This window comes from Gallinula chloropus (genome assembly GCF_964237585.1).
Source record: "Gallinula chloropus genome assembly, chromosome: 10".
NCBI lineage: Eukaryota > Metazoa > Chordata > Aves > Gruiformes > Rallidae > Gallinula > Gallinula chloropus.
In genome coordinates this window covers 20057408-20072250 of record NC_140095.1, presented here as the reverse complement: position 1 = coordinate 20072250, position 14843 = coordinate 20057408, and the positions used below count along the sequence as shown (strand labels likewise).

The 14843-nt window shown below is 63.9% G+C and overlaps 1 protein-coding gene across 1 annotated transcript; it reads left to right on the top strand.

Moving 5' to 3' along the window:
- Nucleotides 1-2750: 2750 nt before the first annotated feature.
- Nucleotides 2751-14060, top strand: SLC4A9 (solute carrier family 4 member 9; the record flags this gene model as incomplete). Its single annotated transcript, XM_084268892.1, has 19 exons — nucleotides 2751-3016; nucleotides 4241-4401; nucleotides 4851-4912; nucleotides 4990-5147; nucleotides 6469-6556; nucleotides 6843-6997; nucleotides 7531-7647; nucleotides 7834-8008; nucleotides 8237-8370; nucleotides 8484-8755; nucleotides 9282-9337; nucleotides 9417-9599; nucleotides 9741-9854; nucleotides 10454-10615; nucleotides 10814-10992; nucleotides 11226-11298; nucleotides 12425-12493; nucleotides 13370-13543; nucleotides 13758-14060. The coding sequence occupies 19 exons, from the start codon at nucleotides 2751-2753 to the stop codon at nucleotides 14058-14060; spliced, it is 2901 nt and encodes a 966-aa protein (XP_084125018.1).
- Between the last annotated feature and the right edge of the window lie 783 nt (nucleotides 14061-14843).

The following is a 14843-nucleotide window of genomic DNA, read 5'->3' as shown; positions in this document are numbered from 1 at the left end:
AGGGGCTTGTCCTTCCCTGAGGTCCTGTGACCCCAGCCCCACTGCCGGTCCGGGTTCAGCACAGCACAGCTCAATGTTCCTGCCATTGTTGTCAGCGTCTCCAAGGAATACTGCCGGATTTGGCAATGCCCCCACTCACGCCCTCCTTCTTGCTCAGACTTGACTTTTGTAATTGTTTGCTGGATGTTTTTCCTTCTGCCTCCTCCAGTCATCAGCAGCCCGGGAGACTCTGGCAGCAGAGGGGGGCGGGTCAGTGGCCTGGCTGAGGGGCTGCGTCCCTTGGGAGCCCTGTGTGGTGGCTGCCTGGTAGGTCCCCACGTGGGGATAGGATTTTGCCTCCCGCCTGTTCCCCAGCACAACCCCGAGGCTGGGCACACGTGACAGCGTTTTCCAGGTGACCTGGCACCTCAGGAGAGGGAGGCACTGCTCCTGTCAGCTGCCAGGGAGGTTGTTGGCACAGAGGGCTGGTGCCAGGAGGGAGAGGGAGTGTTGGACAATGACTGCAGACTGCCGCTCTTCCTGCCTCCTGCTGCCTGTCTCCCTGCCCCTGCCTCGATGTCTTCTGCTCCCTGTTCCCCTGTCCCCCAGGGCCTGTCTCCCGCAGCCTCTATAGCTGTGCCACCTCCTGCAGTCACCCACAGCCTCCCTGCCTGCAACCCACTGTCAGCCATGCACCATCCTGCGCTGTGGCTGTGCAGAGGCAGCCCCTCTCCGGGGAGGTTTGGATCCCCAGGGGCCTTCCCAGCTCTCCTCAACTATGGGTCCTGCTGTCAGGGGTCTCCCCACCCCAGCCAAGGGCACCCCCGGTGCCGTGGCACCTGCCTTGGGCATCAGCTGGGATCACAGAGCAAACAGCCTGTCAGGCACAGGGCACAGGGCTGGGGGGGCACAGGGAGCACAGCCTTGAGGGGAAAAAGCTAAGGGAGAGGTGGGTGACAGGATCCAGCCCTGTGGGGCAGCATCCTTCTCCAGGAGGGTGGCCCTGGGGAGCACTGTAATGGTGTTTTGGGGGCAGGAGATAGGGCACAGGGCAGGGGCACAGGACAGCCCCCCCAACACCACCCCCACATCCCCAGGCCTCCACAAAGGTGAGGGGGACTGGGGTGGGGGGACCTGTGATAGCCCCAAAGCTGGGGGAGGACGTGTAAACGCCCCATGCTGTGTGACACCCCCCACTATATATGACTTCAATGCCATTTGAGCCCTGCCTGACCCCCACCACACTTTGACCCCTTCCCCATGCCAGTGACCTCCCCCAGCTGTGTGACCCCCCTGTGCCGTGGACCCACCACACTGCACGACCCTCCCACATGTGACCCCCCACACACAGCCCCTCACCACGCCGAGTGAGTCCCCATCTTGGTGTGTGAACCCCCATCCCTCCGTGGCACCTTCCCACGCAGCACACACCCCTCTGACACCCACTCGCCCCCCAGCCCTGAGCCCTGCCAGGGGTTGGGGGGGCTTATCCAAGCTCAGGGCCGCAGACAGGGGTGTCTGTGCCCCTGGGGCCCTGGCTTTGCCCCCGCCAGGACGGGCCTGGGGGGACTTTGATTGTCCTTGGCACAGTGGGGTCGATGGGAAGCGGTGTGTGTCCAACCCCCGCCTCCCCTGGGGCCAGATCCAGCACCAGAAACTCCTCGTCCTCAGCTCCTGGCGCAGGACACCGTCCGGTTCCCACACGCCGGGAGCCGGGCCCGTGTCCCCCCCGCACCTCCCCGCAGCGTGACTTGAGCCGTGGCGGCGGCTGCGCCCGCGGCCGGATCCGGCCCGTAGCCGGAGGGTTCCGGCAGGACCTGCCCGTGCCGGCCGGGTGTTTGTGCGGCCTCGCCGCCCTGTTTGCACTGCACACACCCGGCAGCCTGTTTGCGCGGCGCCGGGAGAGACGAGCCCCGCGGCGGCACGGCCCGGGCGGCGCGACCCGGCTCCGTGTGCTGCCCGTGCGCGGGGCAGCCCGCACCCCCTGCCCGCACCCCTGCCCGCATCCCTGCCCATACTCCCTGCCCACACCCCCTGCCCGCGCCTCCTGCCCATACTCCCTGCCCTCCACACTCCCCGCATCCCCTGCCCGCACTCTCAGCCCACACCCCTTGGCCAGCACTCGCTGCCCGCATCCTCTGCCCGCATCCCCTGCCCGCACCCTCTGCAGCCCCACGGACGCCCCCCACTCTCCTGGATGGGAGCAGCCCCCGGCAGCGCCCTCCTGCCCCGCTCTGGCTTCCCCCGGCCGGGACGTACCCCTCCCGCATGCGTCCCCCGTCCGTCACCTCTGCCCCAGGACCATGCCACCCTGCTGCCCCAGGACCATGCCACCCTGCTGTCCCAGGGCCATGCCACCCTGCTGCCCTGGGGCCATGTCACCCTGCTGCCCCAGGACCATGCCACCCTGCTGTCACAGGGCCATGCCACCCTCTTGCAGACCCTGCCGCTGGCTCTCTGGGGCTGGCCATGCAGAGCGAGGTGTGGGGGGCTGGGGGACATGCTGCTGCTCCCCAGGAGCATCAGGGCAGCTTTGTCCACACTGGCAACTAGGAGGTATCCAGTGGTCCCCTGGTCTCTGGTCTGGGTGGGCAGCCGAGGGCAGCAGGAGCTGACGGTGCCAGGAGCCACGGAGCCAGCCCTGGAGTTTTAAGATCGTTGTTTTGGGCTCAGCTGCCGTGTATTGGGTTTTGGCCAGTTCAAACTGGTTTGCAGCTTTTATAAGGTGTGGGATAAGTGGGATCCCACAAGTGCCGGCAGCTCCAGGGGTCATGCGAGCCCACGTGCCTGGGGCGACCAGCGCCGGAGAGGCGGCAGATGCTCACTCAGAGCTGGGACCAGAGGGGAGCAGCCCCACAGCTCCCCGTGAAGCTTTAGGCTTCAGCACCTTCCCCTCTCACATGACCCTGCCGGCCAAGCCAGCCAGTGCCTCCCTGCAGCGCCAGGAGAGGGGAGGCACCACCTGCCCTCCGCTCTTCATCCAGCTCAACCAGCTCCTCAGCACCGCAGCAGGCCTGGAGTGGAGAGAGAAGGCCAGGTAGGCACACCGTCAGTGGCCAGGCTTCCTGGAGACACTTTGGGAAGCCCAGCCATCCAAAGCCCCATTCCGATGGACCCCACCCCATCTCCCCAAACTGGTGGTTCCTCAACCTCAGCTCCGAGCGTAGCTGCTTGCTGCCCTCTGTCCTGCGCTGCTGCTGCCTGGCTTGGGGTGATGGGTCTCATGAGAGAGGGCAGGGTGTCGGGCAGGGTGCAGGCAGCGATGCCGAATGGCCATAGCACCCTTGCTGCTGCTCCTGCCTTTGCTGGCTCTCTGACTCCAGTCAGGACTGGGATGGTGCTTTGATGCTCCCAAGATCTGGCTGCCTGACCTGTCAGGAGGGGGCTGGGAGGTGGGCTTGGCTGGGGGTGCTGATGCCCAATGGAAAGAGCTGGGGAGAGCATGGTGCTGGTGCTGGGCAGCACCGTGTCTGGGATGTCCCCACACCACACCTCTGGAGCTCGGCAGGGGCAAAACAACCAGCCCTGGCTGTGATAGCACTCCCCAGCACCCAGCCCTCCTCTCCCTGGCACGAGGGGACCCTTCTGCTAGGGCACACTCTCCCCATGCAGTACGTGGAGCCACCCCACAGCAGCGTGCCCACCCCTGGGGACAAAGGGAAGCTCTGTCTGTATCCAGCATGAAAATATTTGGCACGGCCTGAGCATGGGAAACAGCACAAGGCACGTCTGGTGTGGCTCCAGCGAGTGTTGCTGATGGCAGGGTGACTCCCAGTCCCTGGTGATGGGTGGGTTTGGAGCAGCCTTGCAGAGAAGGACCTGGGGGTACTGCTGGGTGGCAGATAGGACATGAGCCAGCCAATTCCTGGGCTTATCGGTGACTGAGGAGGGGGTGCTGCCTCTCTGCTGTGCTCTGGTGAGATCCCCCACCCCGGGACATTGTGTCCAGCTTTGGGGTTCCCAGCATGAGACAGACATGGAGCTGTGAGAGCTGTGAGAGCCCACCCTTCTGTGATGCCCTGACTGGTGAAATGTCCCTGCTCAGGAGATTTGGAGGGTGGTGTGGGTCTGCAGGAATGGGGACAGGACTGCTGAGGCTGCCTACCTGCCCCTGCTCCACGAGCCCACTGCAGCCCCCCCTGAGCCCCTCAAAGCCTCCTCTGCCTGTGCAGCCCCATGATAGACCCAAGCTTCATCTCTAGCTGCCTGGTACGGGGCACAGGACTCTGCTGCTGCTGACCCTGCACATCTCCCTGGGCAGGTGGATAAAGTTTGAGGAGAAGGTGGAGGAAGATGGAGAGCGCTGGAGCATGCCCCACGTCCCAGTCCTCCGCCTGCACAGTCTTTTCCAGCTGAGAACGTGCCTACAGAAGGGGACGGTGCTGCTGGACCTGGAGGCCCCTAGTTTCAAGGAAATAGTTGGTATGTGGGGAATGTAAAGGTCACTCCCATGGCCAGGGAGGTACCAGGCTACCAGGAGGTCCCTATATAAAAGCACCTGATAGGATACCTGGGGTGGACATCTGCTGCTCCAGCAAAGCAGGCTTTTCCCTGGGCAGCCCAGCACTGGGCAGTGAACCAGGGGCAGTCAGGACTGTCCCCATCCTTGTTGCAGACAAGGCACTTTCTGAGCAACCTGAAGAAGCAGAGCTGCAGCCTGAGCTCAAGGGGCAGCTGGCAGCCCTCCTGCTCCGCCAGCCACGGCACCAGCCCAGCACATCCCTGCTGCAGCGCCTGGCCCAGCTCAGCACCTGTCCCTGCAGAGGTAGGACCGGGGCCTGGCCTTGGGCTGCCCCCCTGGGCGTCCCTCCACTGCCCTCAGCCTGTGGCAGTGCCCGTGCTGGCCATTCCCTTGGGCTTTTCCTTCGCAGGGAGGGCTGAAGGCAGGTCTGAGCCCCAGGCTCAGCTCTCTGCGACGCCTCTGAAGGAGCAGGTAAGGCAGGATGGAGCTGGGCTGGGCCCAGCGGCTGCATCCTGAGCATCCAGCTGCTGCATCCTTTTCCCTTTCAGCTGAGGAACCAGTTTCAGAAGAAGATCCCAGCAGGGGCTGAGGCTGCCCATGTTGCTGTGGGTGAAGTGGAGTTCCTGGAGAAGCCCTTCGCCGCCTTCATCCGCCTCAGGCCAGGGGTGGTCCTGGGCTCGCTGGCTGAAGTGGCTCTCCCCAGCAGGTAACCCGTGCCCCCACACCCCTCTGTGTCCCCGTGTCCCCATGGAGGGGGCTGTCTCTTGCGGCGATGCTGGTGTCGGGGGGGGGAAAGGAGCAGGGCGGGAGGTGTTTCTCCATGGCTGAGGAACGAATCCTTGGAAGCGTAAGGAGAAATGGTCCCTGTTCCCCTTGTGCTGGGGACTCCCTCAGGCAGCTTGCGGAGGCGGCAGGCGGGGATCAGGAGGGACATTGCCACCTCCTGGTCACTCTGCCCAGAGCACCCATCATCGGGGAGCTGGGTACAGCAGGACATCAACTCACGTCCTGCTCTCTCCTTGATGGGAGATGGGTGGCAGGTCCCCAGGACGTCCCCGTGGTTCTCCAGGGACTCACAACCACCCCTTGCCCTGTATTTTCTTTCCCCAGACAGGAGGGGAAGGGGAGCTGGACGCTGCCTATCCCTGTGCCCGCGGTGCCGTCCCCTCTGCCTGTGCCCAGCCCGTGCTGGCTGCCAGATGCAGCCATCCTTGGGGCTGTCTCCTGCCCAGGGCCACCACCTCTTAAGGTTTCCCCAGTGCCTCGATGGAGATGCTTGGGTGAAAGCAACCCCAGGGAGCTCCCATCACCTCCCAAACCCTCAGAACAGGCTCCAGGAGGCCTCCAGCACCAACACCCCACATCAGGGCTGCGGCAGGTTTTGCTTGTCCCCCTTCAGCTCTGCTGGTGCTGCCAGTGGAGCCCCCCTGCCCCCTCTCTGGAGCTCTGCTGGGGGTACCATCACTGGCACCGTTCTGCAGCTGCAGGGTGACAGGGTGGCAACTGCTCCTGCCAGTTTTGGGAAGGAGCAGTAGACTCAGTTCAATATTTGGGTGGCCTGTCCCTCTGGAGACGTTATTTTGCATCACCCTCTGGGGTGTGGCACTTCAGCCATATTCCTTCAGGGACACTGAGCCCTCTTCCCAATCTCCTGTGTTCCCATTGTCCCACTGAACCTGCTGGTGAGCTCTCTCTCCTGATGCTGATGCTCCTGCCAGCCAGATTCCTGACCCTATGGACAGCCAGGAGCTCAACCCCACAGACATCCCCAGCTGAGGGTCTCCTCCTCTGCCCCAAAGACTTGTCCTCCTTTCCTCTGCCCCAGACTGGGCTTCTGCAGACCCTGTGGTCCAGCCAGGGTCCTGGTGTCTCATGGTTTCCAGTGGGGTTTCTTTACAGTGGCTACCACTTAGGGTGGCAGCAGCCCCTCAAGCTGCTGTCCTCAGTGTCCCTGCGTGCTCTCCTCTAGGAGAAGCATCTCCTGGTAAGGAGATGGTTTCTCAGGAGATGCATGGCCTCACCCACAGGTTCCTCTTCATTCTGCTGGGTCCCCAAGCCAAAGAGAACATGTACCACGAAGTTGGCAGGGCCATGGCCACACTGCTGACAGATGAGGTGAGCCTGGTGCAGCACCCATGGGTGGGATGGGCTTGGTGTGAGGCCTGGGCTGAAGACTCCAGGGCTCCTGTCCTTTGCAGGCTGCACCAGGGGAGGCAGAGGATGGGGCAAGGTGGTGCCCTCCCTTGCCCAGGATAAGAAAACAAGGGTGTGGGGTGGGTCTGTAGGTGCACCCGCTGCACCGAGTGGATGGGTCCCTTTCTCAGTGGTGGCTGCAGGCTGGGAGGCAGCTCCCAGCAGCTGAGCACAGGGATGTGGGGGCTAAACCAACATCTCCCTGCAGCTTTTTCAAAGGGTTGCCTGGCAGGCTGAGCATCGAGAGGACCTCATCACAGGAATGGAGGCATTCCTAGAGGAGCTGGCTGTGCTTCCTCCTGGGAAATGGGACCCCAGTGCCCGTATTCCTCCATCGAGCGGTTTGCTGTCTCCACACAGGAGGTAGGCTGGGGGGAGGGTACCTGCAGACTCTGCCAGTGCCTCTGCAGGGTCCCAGGTGGAGACCTCTGTGCGTGACATGGACATCTCCATGGGGATGAAGCCACTCAGGAACCAGTGTGATTCTCCAGCCAAGCCCCTTCTGCAGCTCTGGCTGGTGACCACAGCTCAAGCCCAGCTGGCAAAACTGCTCTGCCCACCCTTCAGGCAGGAGCTGCTGGGAATGCTGGGTGTCAGCACTGGGATGTGAAACTCATCCTCTGGGCAGGACACCTCCATCTCTGCCTGGCTCCTCCACCAAAACTAGTCCCACTGGGGCTGGAGGAGATCCTATGGCTGGTTGGAAGTTCTCTGAAGATCTCTCCTTCTCCTGATCTGTCTCCTCCTCATTATCAGGGAACACACAAGGTCCTCCCAACCCTGCTTGCACCCCTCTTCATCTTCCCTGTCCACTCCCCATCCTCCCTGTACCCTCAGTGTCCCCTAGATGCAGCTGGGTCCTGAGGGCTGTTGTCTCAGGCTCTGGTCTGCCACAGGACCACCATGCACCCACCAGATCGGCAGTCCCAGCACAATGGGGACATGACAGCAGCTGCAGACAGAGCTGGCCTGGGGTGCCTGGACTCCAGGGAGGAGCTGGAGAGGACGGGCAGGTGGGTGCCTGAAGGATGAAGACGGTGGGGTGCAGGGCGAGGTGCTGTGTCTCCCCAGCACGAGGCCACTGTGTCCAAACCACTCCGGGCCGGTGTGTCCCCATGGAAGGGCCTGTCCCCTGCTCTGTAGCTCGCTCAGGTGTGGAGGCTGACTGGGGGTGTGGGGCTGCTCCATGGTGTCCCTAGGCTTTTCGGGGGGCTGCTGCGAGACGTCCGCAGGAAGATGCCGTGGTACCGCAGCGACTTCTCGGACGCTCTGCACCCCCAGTGCCTCTCAGCAGCGCTCTACATCTACCTGGTGACGGTCACCAATGCCATCACCTTCGGGGGCATGCTGGGGGAGGCCACTGCCAACATGCAGGTGGGTGCCGCTGCAGGGTGCCACACACCAACTCCATCCACCTCAGCCCCTGGGCTGCCTGGTTCCCACCTCCCACCGGGGGAGCCCTGGGGCACCCTAAGCACTGCTCACACCCTGCACCCATCCCCTGCCTCTCTGGTCCCCAAGTGCTGCGGTGCAGGGAGGTGCAGGGACTGCAGGGAGCCCTGTCCCCCGCTCTGTGCCTGGAACCACTCCCCTGCATTTCAGGGGGTGCTGGAGAGCTTCCTGGGCACGGCCTTTGCTGGGTTCATCTTCTGCCTCTTTTCTGGCCAGCCCCTGACCATCCTGAGCAGCACGGGCCCTGTGCTGGTCTTTGAGCGCCTCCTCTTCTCCTTCAGCCAGTAAGAGCCCTGCCAGGGGCTGCTCCTGGGGCTCTGTCCCCTGGCCGGGGCACAGGCCACCATCGTGCCAGGTGGCTGTCGTTGTTCAGGCTTTGGGTCACCCTTCCCACCAGAGACCACGGCCTGGATTACCTGGAATTTCGCCTCTGGATTGGCCTCTGGGTGGCCTTTTTTGGCCTCATCCTGGTGGCCACCGAGGCCAGCCACCTGGTGCGATACTTCACCCGCTTCACCGAGGAAGGCTTCTGCGCCCTCATCAGCCTCATCTTCATCCACGACGCCCTGAAGAAGATGTGGAGCCTGGCAGACACCTTCCCCATCAACTGGCGGTACCGGTTGGATGACGTCACCTCTTACAGCTGCATCTGCAACCTGTCCAGCCCGGGTGAGCCCAGGTAGCCTCAGGGCTGGTGGGGAGCAGGATGCTGCCGCCCTCAAACCCCATGGGCACCCTGCCGCCCAGCTACACATGGGGCAAGGTGCTGGGGGGAGCAGGAGGGTGCTCGATGCTGTTCTTGCCTGCCCAACTATGGTGGGGTGGGATGGGATGGGATGGGTTGGGGTTGAAGGTGGGCATCTGTGGGGGTGACTGGTGCCATTTCTAGCTAGGTCTGTAAATCGGAGGGTGTCTCCTGGGACCAGGAGATGTGTCCCCACCAGTTCTGCAGCCAGGACCCACGCTGTGTACTGGTGGTATCTGTGCTGGGCACAGCCAGGGCCCAGTGGTGCCTCTGAGCAGCTGGTGCTTCAGGCATGCCTTTTGCAGGCGTGTCCCAGTTCGGTGTTCCCTTGGCATCAGCGGGTGCTGGGGCCCTTGGGGAGAGCCTGGGGAGCTGCTCTGATGGCAGAGCAGTCTGTCACCCCCATGGTGTTTGCACCTTCCCCCCTGACCCCCCCCCCTCCTCTTGCAGGTCACAGCTCTGCATGGAATGACACACAGCCTCCCTCATCCACAGCCCCCTGGCAGGTACAGCCCCTTCTCCCAGGTGGGTGGGCCCAAGGTGTCTGTGTGTGACCTCTCCTCGCTGCCTGCCCCATCCCTGCAGCCTCCTGCTGCCCTGGCTGGGCTGAGCAGGACCCAGTGCCTGGGCCAAGGTGGGCATCTCCTGGGGACCAGCTGCCACTATGTACCCGATGTCACCCTCGTCTCCTTCCTGCTCTTTGGGGGCACCTTCCTCTCCTGTGTTGCTCTCAAGCGCTTCAGGAGCAGCCGATACTTCCCTGTGAGCGTAAGCATCCTTCAGCTGCCCCAGCAGCACGGCCACCTCTCCTGGCAGTGAGGGGATGGCTCTGGGTGCTGTGACCCAGGGGTGCTCCCAGGGCAGCCCCCCCACCCCAGCCAGCCCAGGCCAAGCTCTCTCCACCTGCAGGTGCGGAATCTGGTGAGTGACTTTGCCATCATCCTGGCCATCCTCACCTCCTGTGCTGTCGATGCCACCCTGGGCCTGGAGACCCCCAAGCTCCTTGTCCCCAGTGAGCTGAAGGTACCGGTGGGGTGGGCATGGCGCTCTCAGGGGGTGGGGCTGTGCTCCCCAAGGTGGCCATCCCGACATGCTGCTGCTGTCCTTCCTGCTGCTTCACCCCAGCAAACAAGAAGGGGGTTGAAGTGTAGCCAGTCCCACGCTCTGTAAATGCCCTGGCTCCATCCTGGCCTCACCACATCACGGTACAGCTCACGCTGGAGCGAGAGACGCAAGCTCAAGTCTGGGCTTGGGCTCCCCACCCTGGGTGTGGAGCAGGTCTGGCAGCACTTCAGAGCAGCCCATGCTCACTGTCACCTCCTTGGTCTTGCCATCACCAGTGCTCAGTGCCACTTCCACCTGCTCCCAGACATGTGCCTGGCTCCTTCCTGCTCTGTGGTGCCCAAGAGCAAGCCCCTGCTTTGCCACATCTGGGGTGTCCTCTTTGGGGGCTGGGGATTGCACCCCCCCAGAGCATCCCCAGAATGGGAGAGGATGCTCTTCCTCTCTAGGTGGAGCAACCCTGGGTGCCTTCAGGCTCCAACCTGGGCACCTGGGGCTGGTCCCATGACCCAGCTGTGCTGCAGGTCCCACAGCTGCTGTGACTGTTCTGCTCTCCACAGCCCACGAACCCACTGCGGGGCTGGATTGTCGTCCCCTTCAGAGCCAACCCGTGGTGGGTCTGCCTGGTGTCCGCCGTGCCTGCTGTCCTCATCACCATTCTCATTTTCATGGACCAGCAGATCACAGCTGTCATCCTAAACCGCAGGGAGTACAAGCTGCAGGTGAGCAGGGCACATGGGACGGGCAGGACCCCAGTACCAGGGAGGACCCAGCTCCCAGCTGAGCCTCCTGGGCCAAGGGGGCAGCCTGGGAAGAGCAGCGCCCTGAACTGCCTGGCAAGGTGGGGAGACTCTGCTGCCAGCCCCCTGGTGCTCCCAGGGAGATGGCTCACCCACGCCCCACTGCCTCTCCCACTACAGAAAGGGGCAGGCTTTCACCTGGACCTCCTCTGTGTCTCTCTCCTGATGGTCGTCACCTCTGCCACTGGCCTCCCCTGGTATGTCTCAGCCACTGTCATCTCCTTGGCACACATGGAGAGCCTGAGGAAGGAGAGCACAACCTCGGCCCCTGGCGAGCGCCCCGAGTTCCTGGGCATCAGGTCTGCAAGGAGCCTGGACCCCTCTCCTGGGGAACCCTTGGCCCTGGCTGTGGAGGCGGGGGACCCCTGCCCATGCTGGCCAGCAGACCCTGCTCAGGCATCACTTGATGTGATGTCCTCATGGCCACCAAAGCTGAAAGAGCAGTGGCCTTGGGGACTGGGAGGGCCAGTGAAGGCTGTGGGCTGCTGAGGGACCCCGGGGCACCAGTAACACCCGTGATGCCTCCCCACAGGGAGCAGAGGCTGACTGGCCTGGCTGTCTTCATCCTGACAGGACTCTCTGTTTTCATGGCACCTGTCCTCAAGGTAGGGAGCTTGTCTGCTGGGTTTGGCCTCTTTTCCAGGGGAGGGTATGTGTATCCTACAAGGCTGGGGTTTCTTCACCTTGCTGTCCATCACCCACCCATCCATCCATCCATCCATCCATCCATCCATCCATCCATCCACTCACCCACCCACTGTGGGCTGCCTGGCTGACAGGAAGGGAGCTGTGTGGGAAGAGGCTGGGCCAAGGGTTTGGCCTGAGTACCACAGGATGGCCATACCGAGGTGCCTTGCACTGGGGGCACTGGGGGGCTCTGAGGGCCCTGCCCACCCAAACCCTTCTGTGACTTTTGTGGCGGAGAAATCAGAGGTCAAGTTTGGCTTCTTCTCCTTTTTTTTTTTTTTTGGCTTTTTTTTTGTTGGTGGTGAGGTACAGGGTGGTGAGGGGTGTCTGTGGGCTTTTCTGAGCCTCCCCCAGGGAAGTCTTATTGCCTCCCTGGCTCCAGGATGCGTCTGGCTTGGTCCTTCATGCAAGGATCCTTACGATCCCCCCAGTACACCTGCAGCAGCTCCAGGACCAGCAGTTTGTCTCCAGCCTTAGGCAAACAGATTAATGCTGCTTCTCCAAGGGCCCTCGTGTGATGCTCGGGAAGCCAACCCAGCCCTGGGCAGTCCCTGTGTCCCTGCTGAGATCCATGGCAGCAGCAAGTTAACCCCATCTCCGGCCTTGGGAGAAACCCAAAGCACACAGAGCAACACAGGGGGCACGGGACAGTTTACAGCAGAAGAGGTAGGAAGGCAAGTGGCGTGCTGGGGTCACCCTGGCATTCACAGGCCCTGAGCCAGAAGCCACGTCACGGAGCAGCTCAGCGTTGTGTTCTCCATCTCCAGCCCAGATTGGTCCCACCCTGTGCTGGAAATCAGGGCAGGGAACTCGGTGCATGTTCCTGCTCTCTGAGCACTGCGATGGCCCCACACTCGCAGCACGGCTGGGGGCACAGCAAGGCTTTAACGCCCTCAGAGCCATGACATGAAACTGGGCTGTTGGAAACGAAGGAAGCACGTGCTGCAGCCACGTGTGTGGGCTTTGGTACAGGAGGGGACCCTCAGCCAGCACAGCCCCCTTGGGGAATCGCACCTTGCTGAGCCCTTGCCCCGTGTCTTGCAGCACATCCCGATGCCGGTGCTGTACGGGGTCTTTCTGCACATGGGGGTGGCAGCACTGAACAGCATCCAGGTGAGTGGGTGGCTGTGTTGGGAGTGCTGCTCGGGGCTGGTTTGGGGCTGAGGGGGTTTGCTTGATTCCAGCTCAACAGAGCCTGGATTTTAGCTCTGTGTGATGCGCAGCCTGGCGTGGGTCTCTCCCCATTTGAAGGGACAGAGGGACCTTTCTGGGGCAAAAGAAGGGGAAAGGGGGGTGTCTGGGATGCTGAGGATCCTGAGCAACTTTCTGCACTGATGGATGAGATGGTTTGGGAGAAATGGAGGGATCAGTGGGGGACCCAAACTGACTCTCAAAGCCGCAGGGACATCCTCATCCTGGAGCAGCAGACAGAGCTGGGACCTGCTGGTCCTTTGTTTCTGGCACTGCTGCTGATGTGACAGTTCTGTGCCTTCCCTGAGAAGCCCACAAAGGGAAAAAAATTCCCCAGTCCAGAAAGTGGGGAAAATTCAGAAAATTCCCTTTTTTTCCTCCACAATTCCTACATTTTCCTACATTACCCTGCTCTGGATGACAGGCTGGGAAAGTCCCTCCCTCCCTCCCTCTGCCTGGGGAATCCCAGGTGTGCTCTGACAAAGGCAGCTGCACGCAGGGAGGGGAATGAAGGGGTTGCTATCGCTCAATGAATCCTGTAAGGCCAAGCTCGAGTCCCTTCCCCATGCCTGCCTGGGAAGTGCTTCCCCGGCAGCGGGCAGCGGTGGTACCACGACCTTGCAGATCACCTCACCCACCCAGGGGTCGTGCTGGCAGGCAGCACAGGAGGCAGGAGGGCTGGCCTGCAACACCCAATGCCGAAAGCCCACCCTGACAGCCCCCAGCCCGCGTGGGAGGTGGGTATGAGCTGCCCCCGGGCTGGAGGCGTGTGACCCACCGGCCGCCCTGTCGCTGCAGCTCACAGAGCGCGTGTGCCTGCTCCTGATGCCAGCCAAGCACCAGCCAGACCTCCCCTACCTCCAGCATGTGCCCCTGCACCGGGTGCACCTCTTCACCATCACCCAGCTGCTGTGCCTGGCCCTGCTCTGGGCCCTCAAGTCCACCGCGGCCGCTCTTCTTTTCCCAGTGATGGTACCGACAGCCCCTTTCACCGGGCAACGCTGCCTCGGTGCTGGGGGCGGCTGCTGCCCACGCCCTGCCCTGAGCACCGCCCCAGCCCCCGGGGCAGGGGGGTCGTGGCCGTACCCAGACCCCCCCCCCCCCCGAGCCCTGGCAGGGTCCCCCGGCCGGGGTCTGGGCGCGGGAGAGGAGCCGCTGAGCCGCCCCTCGCCCCTCCCTGCCGCAGCTCCTGGCGCTGGTGGGGATCCGGAGGGGGCTGGAGCGCGTCTTCTCCCCGCGGGACCTGCGCTGGCTGGACGGTCTCCTGCCCGCCGCGGCGCCGAGGGAGGCAGCGGCCGGGCGGCGGGCGGCGGAGAGCGGCGCCGAGGAGGATGTAGGTGATGCCCGGGGGGCGCACGCTCGGCCCCGGGGGCCGCTCCCGGCGCGGGGCGGGGAGCGGCTGCCGGGTGCGCCGCCGGCTCCAGCTCCGCCCTCTCTCCTCCCCCAGGCCCAGCCGATGCATCGCCCCGGACCGCGGGCAGCCCCGTAGACCCAGGGCCGGCTGCTGCGGGGTCGCCGGGCGGGCGGGGACGTGTCCCCGGGTCCGCCCCGGCCCCGCCTCCCCCCCCGCGGATCCCTCTCGCTCCCCACCAGCCCCCCCCCCCACCCTCCCCCGCCGCCCACCGGCCCCCGGCCGTAGCGCTGACAGAGGCCACGTGGCCGCGCCGGTGTCGTCACGGCGGGGGCAAGGCGAGCAGAGCGACGGCGCGCTCGGCCTATGGCGGCCCGCCCGAGGGACGGGAGGGCGGGAGGGGAGGGGGCGGGCCCTGCGCCTCGACAGGCAGCGCCCGCCTCCAATCGCCGCTCGCGGCGGGAGGGCACGTGACCGCCCTTCGCGCTGACGGAGCCCTTCGGAAAGGTTCGGAGGGGAGGGGGGGCCCCGAGCACGGCAGGAGCCAATCGGGCTGCGCCAGGCTCCGCGCGTTGTGAGCGACGTGCCTTGCGGCCAACCGGAGCCCCGAACTCCAGGGATCGCTTTGACCGACAGCCCGCTCGCCCAATCGACGCCCTCAGCTCTGTCGAGGTACGTGACTGATGTTCCAGACAACCAATCAGCTTCCGGGAGGTTCAGGAAGAGAGGCCGGAGGAACGGGGCGGGGCGACGGGGGAGGGGGGAGTCTAACCGCCTCGGCGTGCGCTCTCAGGGCAGCATGCTGGGAGCGTGTGACGCGGCGCGGAGTGACGGGCGCCTTGGCCAATAGCGCGCCGCCGTCGGCCGAGCGCGTCCAATAGGTGCGGGCGGAGCAGCGAGTGGGCGGCGCGGCGGCCGGGT